At 44.0% G+C, this 17,023-nt stretch overlaps 1 protein-coding gene across 2 annotated transcripts in view; it reads left to right on the top strand.

The window, feature by feature from the left end:
* The window catches only part of LMO1 (LIM domain only 1), a 179,441-nt gene extending 165,563 nt beyond the window's left edge, over positions 1–13,878 (top strand). For both annotated transcript variants that reach the window (XM_073603974.1, XM_073603973.1), the window contains exon 4: positions 13,402–13,878. In XM_073603974.1, the coding sequence (XP_073460075.1) occupies positions 13,402–13,507 (106 nt within the window). In that variant the 3' untranslated portion in view covers positions 13,508–13,878. The remainder of the gene's footprint in view (positions 1–13,401) is intronic.
* Positions 13,879–17,023: the final 3,145 nt, after the last annotated feature.

The raw sequence follows: 17,023 nt of genomic DNA, 5'->3' as shown, positions 1-17,023 counted from the left end.
AATCAATCTAAGGAAGGGTGGAACCTGGTGGCACAGGCGGTCAATCTAAGGAAGGGTGGGGCCTAATGGCACAGGCAGTCAATCTAAGGAAGGGTGGGGCCTGGTGGCACAGACTGTCAGTCTAAGAAAGGGTGGGACCTGGTGGCACAGGTGGTCAATCTAAGGAAGGGTGGAACCTGGTGGTACTGGTGGTCAATCTAAGGAAGGGTAGGGCCTGGTGGAACAGACGGTCAATCTAAGGAAGGGTGGGACCTGGTGGTACAGGCGATCAATCTAAGAAAGGGTGGGACCTGGTGGCACAGGCGGTCAATCTAAGGAACTGTGGAATCTGGTGGCACTGGCGGTTAATCTAAGAAAGGGTGGGGCCTGGTGGCACAGGTGGTCAATCTAAGGAAGGGTGGGGCCTGGTGGCACAGACTGTCAATTTAAGGAAGGGTGGGGCCTTTTGGCACATGCGATCAATCTAAGAAAGGGTGGGACCTGGTGGCACAGGAGGTCAATCTAAGGAAGGGTGGAACCTGGTGGCACTGGCGGTCAATCTAAGAAAGCGTGGGGCCTGGTGGCACAGGTGGTCAATCTAAGGAAGGGTGGGGCCTGGTGGCACAGACTGTCAATTTAAGGAATGGTGGGGCCTTTTGGCACAGGCGATCAATCTAAGAAAGGATGGGACCTGGTGGCACTGGCGGTCAATCTAAGGAAGGGTGGAACCTGGTGGCACTGGCGGTCAATCTAAGGAAGGGTAGGGCCAGGTGGCACTGGTGGTCAATCTAAGAAAGGGTGGGACCTGGTGGCACAGGTGGTCAATCTAAGAAAGGGTGGGACCTGCTGGCACAGTTTGGCAATCTAAGGAAGGGTGGGGCCTGGTGGCACAGGTGGTCAATCTAAGAAAGGGTGGGACCTGCTGGCACAGTTTGGCAATCTAAGAAAGGGTGTAACCTGGTGGCACAGGAGGTCAATTTAAGGAAGGGTGGGGCCTTTTGGCACAGGCGATCAATCTAAGAAAGGGTGTAACCTGGTAGCACAGGAGGTCAATCTAAGGAAGGGGGCAACATGGAGGCACTGGCGGTCTATCTAAGGAAGGGGGCAACATGGTGGCACTGGCGGTCAGTCTAAGGAAGGGGGCACCTGGTAGCATTGCAGTCAATCTAAGAAATACATGTTATGTGACGGCGAGAAGATAATTCCAGAAAAAGTGATTTTGCAACAAAAATGACTGATTTCCGCATAACTTTCAGCAAAACCGGTCCCCATTATCACTATATGGAATGCTTTGGTAAAATTAGCTTGAAAAAAAATTGCAAAAACCTTCCCATGTTTGCAAAATGTTTGTGTTTTTTACTTTTCTTTTACTTTTTTTTGAGGTTCAATAATAAGAATAAAATAAACAAAATGTAAGAATACAAAAAAAAAATACATTCTTGTGACTTTTTTTAAGTATTTTATGTTATAATGTTATAATGTTTGCCTTTGTTTCCGTGGGGACAAACAAAATCAAAATACACACAACAAATAAGGGAACAAATGCAACATAAACCTTTAATACTCAGGAGACATTTAAAGTGATATTATTGTAAACCCAAAACCAAAAACGAATATATTGCAGCTTACCGATCATTAGATGTGGCGGCTGCATTCATTTTTTTTTTTTTTAGGCTTTTCTCCCCTCTGTTTTCACCTGGTGATCTGGCCAGTAACACCCCTCCGGTATTAGAGCACACCCCCCCCCCCCACACACCCTGGAGGAAGGGGCACAGGGGGTTACCTTTGGACAGCAGCATTGTCAGTGTTGGGGGGGGGGTGTTAGATGGACTAGCAGGTTTAAATACACTAACAAATTCAAATCAAACTCCAACTCACACTTTATACTCAGTTACAGCAAACCGTTTTTTCTTTCCTTTTGGGATAAAGATTTTACATTATTAAATAAAAGCTGATTGTTGTAAGCGCCCCTGTCAGTGGTAAATGGTTTGTCTCATCCCTGTAATTTGATACATTCTGCTGGAGAGTTTGTGCTTTGAAAAAAAAAAAACTGATTTTCTGGCTGGATCACCACCAGATGAAAATAAAAGGAAAGAAAACGAATGCAGCCGTCACATCTAAGAACTGGTACGCTGCAATATTTACTGTAAGAGCGGCAAGGATGTGGAATTCCCTTCCACAGGCGGTGGTCTCAGCGGGGAGCATCGATAGTTTCAAGAAACTATTAGATAATCACCTGAACAATCGCAACATACAGGGATATACAATGTAATACAATGTATACAATGTAATACTGACATATAATCACACACATAGGTTGGACTTGATGGTTTTTTTTCGACCTCACCTACTATGTAATACTATGTAATATAATAAATGTTTGCTTTTTGGGTGTAATACCGCTTTAAAGCCTATTACACTCCTACAAACCATTTAAAACCACCTTAACTTATTCTCCATATTGATTACAATACACTTCACTGAAAATTTTGGCAAAATTTTGACATTTGAAGGTGTTTTAAATGATAGGAAATCATTTCCCACCTGTGAATGTTTGGTGAAAATACGAGTATTTGGTGAAAATATTTAGCATATTTTTATAATACCTCATAAATATGCCAAATAATATGAATATGTATTTTCAGCTTGCTGGTCCCTCCTTCTGATTGGAGAGAGCGCGCCGTACCTGCGCTGCCCCGTGATGAATTGCAGCAGCTGAACGTCACCTAATGAATTGCCGCCGCTCTCCATAATGGAATGTGCAATTAATGGGTCGCTTTTTAAGAGATTCTTTCAATTAATCTCAGGCAATTAATTCCATAATGTAGCTTAAAGTAGCACAACGTCCCTCTGAAATTAATCACAAAGACTGTTAATTAACTCTGCCGTTTAACCCTTGAAGGACTCGTCTACCTTGATGCCGTTGTGTTGGTCCTATGACCAGCATTGATCCTCCGTGCCGCCGACCATTCCATGTCATTGTTTAGTGAGCGGGATATTGAAAAGGGGGAGGCAGCCGATTCATCAGGAATCGGCTACCTTAATGCAACGCATGTTAATGTATGTGCATCAATGCACCACAATGGAACACTAAAGTGTGAATGGGCCCTCGGTGACCAATTACCAAACCAGGGCCAGATCTAACCTGCCTGATCTAGGGGTGCAGTAAAACAAAAAGACAGACAGGGTATTTATGGGGCTCAAGGGCACTGACATCTGCAATGGATAATGAGGTCACCCACTCCTTGGAACCACATGGGGGAGTTCCCCCTTCACATCATATTCCACCCAGTAATTCGGTCCCAGACCCCCCCCCCCACATTACATCACCACCTTCAAATCAGATTTCTTCCTATTGCCCATCACAACAGAGTCCCCCATGGGGCCATGGAAACCAAGTGAATGTAATAAGTAAAAAAGAAGATGAGAGGTACAGGTGAATGGTAATAAGAAAAGAAGGTGTATGGTACAGGTGAATGGTAATAAGAAGAGAAGGTGTACGGTACAGGTGAATGGTAACAAGAAGAGAAGGTGAGAGGTACAGGTGAATGGTAATAAGAAGAGAAGGTGTGAGGTACAGGTGAATGGTAATAAGAAGAGAAGGTGTGAGGTACAGGTGAATGGTAATAAGGAGAGAAGGTGAGAGGTACAGGTGAATGGTAATAAGAAGAGAAGGTGTGAGGTACAGGTGAATGGTAATAAGGAGAGAAGGTGAGAGGTACAGGTGAATGGTAATAGGAAGAGAAGGTGTACGGTACAGGTGAATGGTAACAAGAAGAGAAGGTGTGAGGTACAGGTGAATGGTAACAAGAAGAGTAGGTTTGCGGTACAGGTGAATGGTAATAAGGAGAGAAGGTGTGAGGTACAGGTGAATGGTAATGGGGAGAAAAGGTGTGAGGTACAGGTGAATGGTAATAAGAAGAGAAGGTGAGAGGTACAGGTGAATGGTGATAAGGAGAGAAGGTGTATGGTACAGGCGAATGGTAATAAGAAGAGAAGGTGTACGGTACAGGCAAATGGTAATAAGAAGAGAAGGTGAGAGGTACAGGTGAATGGTAATAAGAAGAGAAGGTGAGAGGTACAGGCGAATGGTAATAAGGAGAGAAGGTGTGAGGTACAGGTGAATGGTAATAAGAAGAGAAGGTGTGAGGTACAGGTGAATGGTAAAAAGAAGAGAAGGTGTACGGTACAGGTGAATGGTAATAAGAAGAGAAGGTGAGAGGTACAGGTGAATGGTAATAAGAAGAGAAGGTGTGAGGTACAGGTGAATGGTAATAAGAAGAGAAGGTGAGAGGTACAGGTGAATGGTAATAAGAAGAGAAGGTGTACAGTACAAGTGAATGGTAATAAGGAGAGAAGGTGTACGGTACAGGTGAATGGTAATGGGGAGAAAAGGTGTGAGGTACAGGTGAATGGTAATAAGAATAGAAGGTGAGAGGTACAGGTGAATGGTAATAAGAAGAGAAGGTGAGAGGTACAGGCGAATGGTAATAAGTAGTGAAGGTGTATGGTACAGGCGAATGGTAATAAGAAGAGAAGGTGAGAGGTACAGGTGAATGGTAATAAGAAGAGAAGGTGTACGGTACAGGCGAATGGTAATAAGGAGAGAAGGTGAGAGGTACAGAGAAGGTGAGAGGTACAGGTGAATGGTGATAAGGAGAGAAGGTGTATGGTACAGGCGAATGGTAATAAGAAGAGAAGGTGTACGGTACAGGCGAATGGTAATAAGAAGAGAAGGTGAGAGGTACAGGTGAATGGTAATAAGAAGAGAAGGTGAGAGGTACAGGCGAATGGTAATAAGGAGAGAAGGTGTGAGGTACAGGTGAATGGTAATAAGGAGAGAAGGTGTGAGGTACAGGTGAATGGTAATAAGAAGAGAAGGTGAGAGGTATAGGTGAATGGTAACAAGAAGAGAAGGTGTGAGGTACAGGTGAATGGTAATAAGAAGAGAAGGTGTACGGTACAGGTGAATGGTAATAAGGAGAGAAGGTGTACATTACAGGTGAATGGTAATGGGGAGAAAAGGTGTGAGGTACAGGTGAATGGTAATAAGAAGAGAAGGTGTACGGTACAAGTGAATGGTAATAAGGAGAGAAGGTGTACGGTACAGGTGAATGGTAATGGGGAGAAAAGGTGTGAGGTACAGGTGAATGGTAATAAGAAGAGAAGGTGAGAGGTACAGGTGAATGGTAATAAGAAGAGAAGGTGAGAGGTACAGGCGAATGGTAATAAGGAGAGAAGGTGTGAGGTACAGGTGAATGGTAATAAGGAGAGAAGGTGTGAGGTACAGGTGAATGGTAATAAGAAGAGAAGGTGTGAGGTACAGGTGAATGGTAAAAAGAAGAGAAGGTGTGAGGTACAGGTGAATGGTAAAAAGAAGAGAAGGTGTACGGTACAGGTGATTGGTAATAAGAAGAGAAGGTGAGAGGTACAGGTGAATGGTAATAAGAAGAGAAGGTGTACGGTACAGGTGAATGGTAATAAGAAGAGAAGGTGAGAGGTACAGGTGAATGGTGATAAGGAGAGAAGGTGTATGGTACAGGCGAATGGTAATAAGAAGAGAAGGTGTACGGTACAGGCGAATGGTAATAAGAAGAGAAGGTGAGAGGTACAGGTGAATGGTAATAAGAAGAGAAGGTGAGAGGTACAGGCGAATGGTAATAAGGAGAGAAGGTGTGAGGTACAGGTGAATGGTAATAAGGAGAGAAGGTGTGAGGTACAGGTGAATGGTAATAAGAAGAGAAGGTGTGAGGTACAGGTGAATGGTAAAAAGAAGAGAAGGTGTACGGTACAGGTGATTGGTAATAAGAAGAGAAGGTGAGAGGTACAGGTGAATGGTAATAAGAAGAGAAGGTGTACGGTACAGGTGAATGGTAATAAGAAGAGAAGGTGAGAGGTACAGGTGAATGGTAATAAGAAGAGAAGGTGAGAGGTACGAGTGAATGGTGATAAGGAGAGAAGGTGTATGGTACAGGCGAATGGTAATAAGAAGAGAAGGTGTACGGTACAGGCGAATGGTAATAAGAAGAGAAGGTGTGAGGTACAGGTGAATGGTAATAAGAAGAGAAGGTGAGAGGTACAGGCGAATGGTAATAAGGAGAGAAGGTGTGAGGTACAGGTGAATGGTAATAAGGAGAGAAGGTGTGAGGTACAGGTGAATGGTAATAAGAAGAGAAGGTGAGAGGTACAGGTGAATGGTAATAAGAAGAGAAGGTGAGAGGTACAGGTGAATGGTAATAAGAAGAGAAGGTGTGAGGTACAGGTGAATGGTAATAAGAAGAGAAGGTGAGAGGTACAGGTGAATGGTAATAAGAAGAGAAGGTGTACGGTACAGGTGAATGGTAATAAGGAGAGAAGGTGTACGGTACAGGTGAATGGTAATGGGGAGAAAAGGTGTGAGGTACAGGTGAATGGTAATAAGAAGAGAAGGTGAGAGGTACAGGTTTATGGTAATAAGAAGAGAAGGTGACAGGTACAGGTGAATGGTGATAAGGAGAGAAGGTGTATGGTACAGGCGAATGGTAATAAGAAGAGAAGGTGAGAGGTACAGGTGAATGGTAATAAGAAGAGAAGGTGTACGGTACAGGCGAATGGTAATAAAAAGAGAAGGTGAGAGGTACAGGTGAATGGTAATAAGAAGAGAAGGTGAGAGGTACAGGCGAATGGTAATAAGGAGAGAAGGTGTGAGGTACAGGTGAATGGTAATAAGGAGAGAAGGTGTGAGGTACAGGTGAATGGTAATAAGAAGAGAAGGTGTGAGGTACAGGTGAATGGTAATAAGGAGAGAAGGTGTGAGGTACAGGTGAATGGTAATGGGGAGAAAAGGTGTGAGGTACAGGTGAATGGTAATAAGAAGAGAAGGTGAGAGGTACAGGTGAATGGTAATAAGAAGAGAAGGTGAGAGGTACAGGTGAATGGTAATAAGAAGAGAAGGTGTACGGTACAGGTGAATGGTAATAAGAAGAGAAGGTGTACGGTACAGGTGAATGGTAATAAGAAGAGAAGGTGTACGGTACAGGTGAATGGTAATAAGAAGAGAAGGTGTACGGTACAGGTGAATGGTAATAAGAAGAGAAGGTGTGAGGTACAGGTGAATGGTAATAAGAAGAGAAGGTGTACGGTACAGGTGAATGGTAATAAGAAGAGAAGGTGTACGGTACAAGTGAATGGTAATAAGGAGAGAAGGTGTACGGTACAGGTGAATGATAATGGGGAGAAAAGGTGTGAGGTACAGGCGAATGGTAATAAGGAGAGAAGGTGAGAGGTACAGGCGAATGGTAATAAGGAGAGAAGGTGAGAGGTACAGGTGAATGGTAATAAGAAGAGAAGGTGAGAGGTACAGGTGAATGGTGATAAGGAGAGAAGGTGTATGGTACAGGCGAATGGTAATAAGAAGAGAAGGTGTACGGTACAGGTGAATGGTAATGGGGAGAAAAGGTGTGAGGTACAGGTGAATGGTAATAAGAAGAGAAGGTGTACGGTACAAGTGAATGGTAATAAGGAGAGAAGGTGTACGGTACAGGTGAATGGTAATGGGGAGAAAAGGTGTGAGGTACAGGTGAATGGTAATAAGAAGAGAAGGTGAGAGGTACAGGTGAATGGTAATAAGAAGAGAAGGTGAGAGGTACAGGCGAATGGTAATAAGGAGAGAAGGTGTGAGGTACAGGTGAATGGTAATAAGGAGAGAAGGTGTGAGGTACAGGTGAATGGTAATAAGAAGAGAAGGTGTGAGGTACAGGTGAATGGTAAAAAGAAGAGAAGGTGTGAGGTACAGGTGAATGGTAAAAAGAAGAGAAGGTGTACGGTACAGGTGATTGGTAATAAGAAGAGAAGGTGAGAGGTACAGGTGAATGGTAATAAGAAGAGAAGGTGTACGGTACAGGTGAATGGTAATAAGAAGAGAAGGTGAGAGGTACAGGTGAATGGTGATAAGGAGAGAAGGTGTATGGTACAGGCGAATGGTAATAAGAAGAGAAGGTGTACGGTACAGGCGAATGGTAATAAAAAGAGAAGGTGAGAGGTACAGGTGAATGGTAATAAGAAGAGAAGGTGAGAGGTACAGGCGAATGGTAATAAGGAGAGAAGGTGTGAGGTACAGGTGAATGGTAATAAGGAGAGAAGGTGTGAGGTACAGGTGAATGGTAATAAGAAGAGAAGGTGTGAGGTACAGGTGAATGGTAATAAGGAGAGAAGGTGTGAGGTACAGGTGAATGGTAATGGGGAGAAAAGGTGTGAGGTACAGGTGAATGGTAATAAGAAGAGAAGGTGAGAGGTACAGGTGAATGGTAATAAGAAGAGAAGGTGAGAGGTACAGGTGAATGGTAATAAGAAGAGAAGGTGTACGGTACAGGTGAATGGTAATAAGAAGAGAAGGTGTACGGTACAGGTGAATGGTAATAAGAAGAGAAGGTGTACGGTACAGGTGAATGGTAATAAGAAGAGAAGGTGTACGGTACAGGTGAATGGTAATAAGAAGAGAAGGTGTGAGGTACAGGTGAATGGTAATAAGAAGAGAAGGTGTACGGTACAGGTGAATGGTAATAAGAAGAGAAGGTGTACGGTACAAGTGAATGGTAATAAGGAGAGAAGGTGTACGGTACAGGTGAATGATAATGGGGAGAAAAGGTGTGAGGTACAGGCGAATGGTAATAAGGAGAGAAGGTGAGAGGTACAGGCGAATGGTAATAAGGAGAGAAGGTGAGAGGTACAGGTGAATGGTAATAAGAAGAGAAGGTGAGAGGTACAGGTGAATGGTGATAAGGAGAGAAGGTGTATGGTACAGGCGAATGGTAATAAGAAGAGAAGGTGTACGGTACAGGTGAATGGTAATGGGGAGAAAAGGTGTGAGGTACAGGTGAATGGTAATAAGAAGAGAAGGTGTACGGTACAAGTGAATGGTAATAAGGAGAGAAGGTGTACGGTACAGGTGAATGGTAATGGGGAGAAAAGGTGTGAGGTACAGGTGAATGGTAATAAGAAGAGAAGGTGAGAGGTACAGGTGAATGGTAATAAGAAGAGAAGGTGAGAGGTACAGGCGAATGGTAATAAGGAGAGAAGGTGTGAGGTACAGGTGAATGGTAATAAGGAGAGAAGGTGTGAGGTACAGGTGAATGGTAATAAGAAGAGAAGGTGTGAGGTACAGGTGAATGGTAAAAAGAAGAGAAGGTGTGAGGTACAGGTGAATGGTAAAAAGAAGAGAAGGTGTACGGTACAGGTGATTGGTAATAAGAAGAGAAGGTGAGAGGTACAGGTGAATGGTAATAAGAAGAGAAGGTGTACGGTACAGGTGAATGGTAATAAGAAGAGAAGGTGAGAGGTACAGGTGAATGGTGATAAGGAGAGAAGGTGTATGGTACAGGCGAATGGTAATAAGAAGAGAAGGTGTACGGTACAGGCGAATGGTAATAAGAAGAGAAGGTGAGAGGTACAGGTGAATGGTAATAAGAAGAGAAGGTGAGAGGTACAGGCGAATGGTAATAAGGAGAGAAGGTGTGAGGTACAGGTGAATGGTAATAAGGAGAGAAGGTGTGAGGTACAGGTGAATGGTAATAAGAAGAGAAGGTGTGAGGTACAGGTGAATGGTAAAAAGAAGAGAAGGTGTACGGTACAGGTGATTGGTAATAAGAAGAGAAGGTGAGAGGTACAGGTGAATGGTAATAAGAAGAGAAGGTGTACGGTACAGGTGAATGGTAATAAGAAGAGAAGGTGAGAGGTACAGGTGAATGGTAATAAGAAGAGAAGGTGAGAGGTACGAGTGAATGGTGATAAGGAGAGAAGGTGTATGGTACAGGCGAATGGTAATAAGAAGAGAAGGTGTACGGTACAGGCGAATGGTAATAAGAAGAGAAGGTGTGAGGTACAGGTGAATGGTAATAAGAAGAGAAGGTGAGAGGTACAGGCGAATGGTAATAAGGAGAGAAGGTGTGAGGTACAGGTGAATGGTAATAAGGAGAGAAGGTGTGAGGTACAGGTGAATGGTAATAAGAAGAGAAGGTGAGAGGTACAGGTGAATGGTAATAAGAAGAGAAGGTGAGAGGTACAGGTGAATGGTAATAAGAAGAGAAGGTGTGAGGTACAGGTGAATGGTAATAAGAAGAGAAGGTGAGAGGTACAGGTGAATGGTAATAAGAAGAGAAGGTGTACGGTACAGGTGAATGGTAATAAGGAGAGAAGGTGTACGGTACAGGTGAATGGTAATGGGGAGAAAAGGTGTGAGGTACAGGTGAATGGTAATAAGAAGAGAAGGTGAGAGGTACAGGTTTATGGTAATAAGAAGAGAAGGTGACAGGTACAGGTGAATGGTGATAAGGAGAGAAGGTGTATGGTACAGGCGAATGGTAATAAGAAGAGAAGGTGAGAGGTACAGGTGAATGGTAATAAGAAGAGAAGGTGTACGGTACAGGCGAATGGTAATAAAAAGAGAAGGTGAGAGGTACAGGTGAATGGTAATAAGAAGAGAAGGTGAGAGGTACAGGCGAATGGTAATAAGGAGAGAAGGTGTGAGGTACAGGTGAATGGTAATAAGGAGAGAAGGTGTGAGGTACAGGTGAATGGTAATAAGAAGAGAAGGTGTGAGGTACAGGTGAATGGTAATAAGGAGAGAAGGTGTGAGGTACAGGTGAATGGTAATGGGGAGAAAAGGTGTGAGGTACAGGTGAATGGTAATAAGAAGAGAAGGTGAGAGGTACAGGTGAATGGTAATAAGAAGAGAAGGTGAGAGGTACAGGTGAATGGTAATAAGAAGAGAAGGTGTACGGTACAGGTGAATGGTAATAAGAAGAGAAGGTGTACGGTACAGGTGAATGGTAATAAGAAGAGAAGGTGTACGGTACAGGTGAATGGTAATAAGAAGAGAAGGTGTACGGTACAGGTGAATGGTAATAAGAAGAGAAGGTGTGAGGTACAGGTGAATGGTAATAAGAAGAGAAGGTGTACGGTACAGGTGAATGGTAATAAGAAGAGAAGGTGTACGGTACAAGTGAATGGTAATAAGGAGAGAAGGTGTACGGTACAGGTGAATGATAATGGGGAGAAAAGGTGTGAGGTACAGGCGAATGGTAATAAGGAGAGAAGGTGAGAGGTACAGGCGAATGGTAATAAGGAGAGAAGGTGAGAGGTACAGGTGAATGGTAATAAGAAGAGAAGGTGAGAGGTACAGGTGAATGGTGATAAGGAGAGAAGGTGTATGGTACAGGCGAATGGTAATAAGAAGAGAAGGTGTACGGTACAGGCGAATGGTAATAAAAAGAGAAGGTGAGAGGTACAGGTGAATGGTAATAAGAAGAGAAGGTGAGAGGTACAGGCGAATGGTAATAAGGAGAGAAGGCGTGAGATACAGGTGAATGGTAATAAGGAGAGAAGGTGTGAGGTACAGGTGAATGGTAATAAGAAGAGAAGGTGTGAGGTACAGGTGAATGGTAATAAGGAGAGAAGGTGTGAGGTACAGGTGAATGGTAATGGGGAGAAAAGGTGTGAGGTACAGGTGAATGGTAATAAGAAGAGAAGGTGAGAGGTACAGGTGAATGGTAATAAGAAGAGAAGGTGAGAGGTACAGGTGAATGGTAATAAGAAGAGAAGGTGTACGGTACAGGTGAATGGTAATAAGAAGAGAAGGTGTACGGTACAGGTGAATGGTAATAAGAAGAGAAGGTGTACGGTACAGGTGAATGGTAATAAGAAGAGAAGGTGTACGGTACAGGTGAATGGTAATAAGAAGAGAAGGTGTGAGGTACAGGTGAATGGTAATAAGAAGAGAAGGTGTACGGTACAGGTGAATGGTAATAAGAAGAGAAGGTGTACGGTACAAGTGAATGGTAATAAGGAGAGAAGGTGTACGGTACAGGTGAATGATAATGGGGAGAAAAGGTGTGAGGTACAGGTGAATGGTAATAAGAAGAGAAGGTGAGAGGTACAGGTGAATGGTAATAAGAAGAGAAGGTGAGAGGTACAGGTGAATGGTAATAAGAAGAGAAGGTGTACGGTACAGGTGAATGGTAATAAGAAGAGAAGGTGTACGGTACAGGTGAATGGTAATAAGAAGAGAAGGTGTACGGTACAGGTGAATGGTAATAAGAAGAGAAGGTGTGAGGTACAGGTGAATGGTAATAAGAAGAGAAGGTGTACGGTACAGGTGAATGGTAATAAGAAGAGAAGGTGTACGGTACAAGTGAATGGTAATAAGGAGAGAAGGTGTACGGTACAGGTGAATGGTAATGGGGAGAAAAGGTGTGAGGTACAGGTGAATGGTAATAAGAAGAGAAGGTGAGAGGTACAGGTGAATGGTGATAAGGAGAGAAGGTTTATGGTACAGGCGAATGGTAATAAGAAGAGAAGGTGTACGGTACAGGCGAATGGTAATAAGAAGAGAAGGTGAGAGGTACAGGTGAATGGTAATAAGAAGAGAAGGTGAGAGGTACAGGCGAATGGTAATAAGGAGAGAAGGTGTGAGGTACAGGTGAATGGTAATAAGGAGAGAAGGTGTGAGGTACAGGTGAATGGTAATAAGAAGAGAAGGTGTGAGGTACAGGTGAATGGTAAAAAGAAGAGAAGGTGTACGGTACAGGTGAATGGTAATAAGAAGAGAAGGTGAGAGGTACAGGTGAATGGTAATAAGAAGAGAAGGTGTGAGGTACAGGTGAATGGTAATAAGAAGAGAAGGTGTACGGTACAGGCGAATGGTAATAAGAAGAGAAGGTGAGAGGTACAGGTGAATGGTGATAAGGAGAGAAGGTGAGAGGTACAGGTGAATGGTGATAAGGAGAGAAGGTGTACGGTACAGGCGAATGGTAATAAGAAGAGAAGGTGAGAGGTACAGGTGAATGGTACTAAGGAGAGAAGGTGAGAGATACAGGTGAATGGTAATAAGAAGAGAAGGTGTGAGGTACAGGTGAATGGTAATAAGAAGAGAAGGTGAGAGGTACAGGTGAATGGTAATAAGGAGAGAAGGTGAGAGGTACAGGTGAATGGTAATAAGAAGAGAAGGTGTACGGTACAGGCGAATGGTAATAAGAAGAGAAGGTGAGAGGTACAGGTGAATGGTACTAAGGAGAGAAGGTGAGAGGTACAGGTGAATGGTGATAAGTAGAGAAGGTGTATGGTACAGGTGAATTGTAATAAGAAGAGAAGGTGAGAGGTACAGGTGAATGGTAATAAGGAGAGAAGGTGTACTGTACAGGCGAATGGTAATAAGAAGAGAAGGTGAGAGGTACAGGTGAATGGTACTAAGGAGAGAAGGTGAGAGGTACAGGTGAATGGTATTAGCAATGTCTGGAGGAACCCTGAAATTCCACAGATTCCTGGTTGGGAAAGTCTGGTGTACACAATCCCAAAGTCACCCCAAAAATCACTAAGTAATGACAGTTAAAATGTTTAACCGCCTAGAAATGGCGCCATGTTTAACCGTTCCGTGTTTTCATCCTGCAGGTTCTGCGTCGGGGACAAGTTTTTCCTGAAGAACAACATGATCCTGTGCCAGATGGACTATGAAGAGGGGCAGCTCAATGGGAGCTTTGATTCCCAAGTCCAATAGCAACTGGCATTGCGGCTTCGCCAAAAGCTCCTCCGATTGGCCGTCCTGCCGCGCAAGCAGCGACAAAGTGTCCGTTGGCTCGCCTGCAATATTTTTTTAAATCTTTGGCCCCCTCCCGAACCCCCCCAGGACTGTGTACAATGTGGTACTCTCCGTCCCCCCACGAAGCAGTTGCGATTTTTAGGTGTACAGTCGTGCCTGGTTAGCTGAGCACTGCGTTTGCCTGTATGTTCGTCAGGGATTTTGGGAGGGTGGCGTTCTGGGGACGCTCCTGTACAGTCTGTTTTATGTATATAAACTGGAACATTTATTTTATGAAAATGTAATGCAATTTTATTACTGGTGTGAAATTAAAAGATTATGAATGTTTACTGCTTGGCCTCCCAGTTTATTCGCACGGTACTTCTATCCAAGGAACCCTAAAGAGGACCTGTCATCAGCAAAGTGATAGGTATGGACCTGCAGAAGGTGGCATTGGATCCCCAGAGCTGCATATTTCCACAATTATGGTGGAATCTGTATAAGTAACCAATGAGTTTCAGAGGTTCAAAGGTCTCCCCCCATTAGGACTTCTAACTAGAATGAAGGTCTTGGTGGTGGGCTTGGGGTAGGAGATTCAAAGTAATGTAACAGGTAGCCTTCAGGCATGTTAGTCAGTAGCTGATGGTTGAAAATGGAACCTTTTATCTAAGAGAACCCTAGAGAAGACCTGTCATCAGCAAAGTGAAAGGTATGGACCTCCACAAGGTGGCGCTGGATCCCCAGAGCTGCATGTTTCCACAATTATGGTGGTAGCCAATGAGTTTCAAGGGTTCAAAGGTGACATTAGGACATTAGAATGGAATGAAGGTTTTAGATAGTAGTGGACTTTGGGTGGGAGATGTACAGTAATGTAACAGGTAGCCCTCAGGCATGCTCGTCACTGGCTAGTGATTGCAAATTGAGCCCTTTATCCAAGAGAACTCTAAAGAGGACTTGTAATCAGCAAAATGACAGCTTTGGGCTCCCAGTAGGGTAGATGCGAATTCAGAATGGAATGAAGGTCTTAGATAGTGGAGGACTTGGGGTAGGAGATTTAAAGCAATGTAACAATTAGCCTTCAGGCATGCACGTTACCAGCTGATAATTGCAAATTGAGTCTTTTATCCAAAAGAACCCTAAAGAGGACCTGACATGACAGGTATAGACCGACAGAAGGGTTGAAGGATACCGCTGGATGCCCAAAGCTGCACCTGTTTCCACAATTATGGTGGAATCTATAGAGGTAGCCGATGACTTTCAGGGGTTCAAAGGTCATTAGGACTTCTAAATAGAATGAAGGTCTTGGACAGTGGTGGGCTTAGAACAGGAGATTCACAGTAATGTAACAGGTAGCCTTCAGACGTGCTCGTCACCAGTTGATGGTTACAAATGTAACCTTTTTATCCAAGAGAACCCTAACGAGAACCTGTCATCAGCAAATTGAAAGGTATGGATCTACAGAAGGATAGATGGGGGGCCCTGGAGCCCCAGAGCTGCATCTGTTTCCACAATAATGGAATCTGTATAGATAGCCAATGAGTGTTGAAGGTGCAAAGGTGCCCCTTTCATTAGGACTTCAGAATGAAGTTTTTAGATAGTGGTGGACCTAGGATAGGAGATTCACAGTAATGTAGCAGGTAGTCTTCGGGCACTCTCACCACTAACTGATGGTTGCAAATTGAATCTTTTATCCAAGGGAACTCTAAAGAGAACCTGTCGTCAGCAAAGTGACAGGCATGGACCTACAAAAAATGTGGATGGGTGGCGCTGGATCCCCAGAGCTGCATGTTTACACAATGGTGGTTGAATCTGAGTGAGTAGACAATGAATTTCAAGGGTTCAAAGGTGCCCCATTCATTAGGATCCCAGAATGGAATGAAGGTCTTTGATAGCGGTGGACCTGGGGTAGGAGGTAGCCTTCGGGCACACCCATCACCAGCTGACGGTTGCAAATTGAACCTTTTATCCAAGAAAACCCTAAAGAGGACCTGTCATCAGCAAAAGGACAGCTTTGGGCTTCCGGTAGGGTAGATGAAACTTCAGAATCGAATGAAGGACTTAGCAGTGGACTTAGGGTAGGAGATTCATAGTAATCTAAAAGGTATCCTTCAGGCAAGCTAGTTACCAGCTGATGGTTGCAAGTTGAGCCTTTTATTTAAAAGAAACCTAAAGAGGACCTGCCATCACCAACGTGACAGGTATAGACCTACAGAAGGGTAGATGGGGGAAGGGTGGGTGCTGGATCCACAGAGCTTCATATGTTTCCACAAATATGGTGGAATCTGTATAAGTAGCCAATGAGTTTCAAGGGTTCAAAGATGCCCTCTTCATGGATGGGTGGCGCTGGATCCCCAGAGCTGCATGTTTACACAATGGTGGTTGAATCTGCGTGAGTAGGCAATGAGTTTCAAGGGTTCAAAGGTGCCCCCTTCATTAGGATCTCAGAAGGGAATGAAGGTCTTCGATAGCGGTGGACTTAGGGTAGGTGGTAGCCTTCGGGCATGCCCATCACCAGCTGATGGTTGCAAATTGAACCTTTTATCCAAGAGAGCCTTAAAGAGGACCTGTCATTAGCAAATGGACAGCTTTGGGCCTCTGGTAGGGTAGATGGGACTTCAGAATGGAATGAAGGTCTTAGATAGCAGTGGGCTTAGGGTAGGAGATTCACAGTAATGTAACGGGTAGCCATTAGGCAAGCTAGTCACCAGCTGATGGTTGCAAATTGAGGAGTGAGCGACGGGGGGGGGGGGGGGGGGGCTCCAAAAATGGAGCACCAGCCGCCACTGTTCAAATGTAACCACTCAAAGTAAATTACGTCATATGACAACGTACAGTAGGCAAGCGGTTCATTTGTGTCTTTGATATTTGTCCGGAGTTCATGATATGAATGGATACAAAGTATCGAACGATTCCAGAAGTTCCGATGGGGGTTTTGCACAATTTATCCGGAAACAACAAAACTCATAATGTCCCCAAAAATCAGAGACTTTGGGCAAACTCAACACCCTCCATCATATCCCACCACCCCTTCCAGAACCCGCAGTCCCCCCGATATGGGTGGAGCAGTTTATGGGGGGATAGTATGACCCCTCCTCCCCAGGACTGCATAGCTACAGACGCCGTTGTTCCACCGCCACATCCAGAATCCAACACGATAAACAGCGAAGTGCGGAGAGGTGATGAGATCCGGCAAAGTAAACACGGGGGGACAGAATCACATATTACTGCCGAGAGAGGCCGACTTATTAAAGTATGAAATATTGATGGGACATATAAATGATAAAACAGGAGATCAGCCGGCGGAAGGAGCTTATAGAAGTAAAACGCATCTTCTGTGCCACAAGGGGGGCAGGGGCGCCGAGAGAGAAGAAGGTGTCATACGCACAAACCTGAAATGTTATTTTGTATATGAAAAATTTTAGACTTTTAAATACTTTTATATATTTTATAATAGTAAATCTTAAGGGTGTATTGATGAAAAAAACACATTTGCAA

This window comes from Aquarana catesbeiana, linkage group LG11, assembly GCF_042186555.1.
Source record: "Aquarana catesbeiana isolate 2022-GZ linkage group LG11, ASM4218655v1, whole genome shotgun sequence".
Classification (NCBI taxonomy): Eukaryota; Metazoa; Chordata; class Amphibia; order Anura; family Ranidae; genus Aquarana; species Aquarana catesbeiana.
Note: the sequence above shows the minus strand (reverse complement) of the source record. Positions and strands in the feature narration are given on the sequence as shown.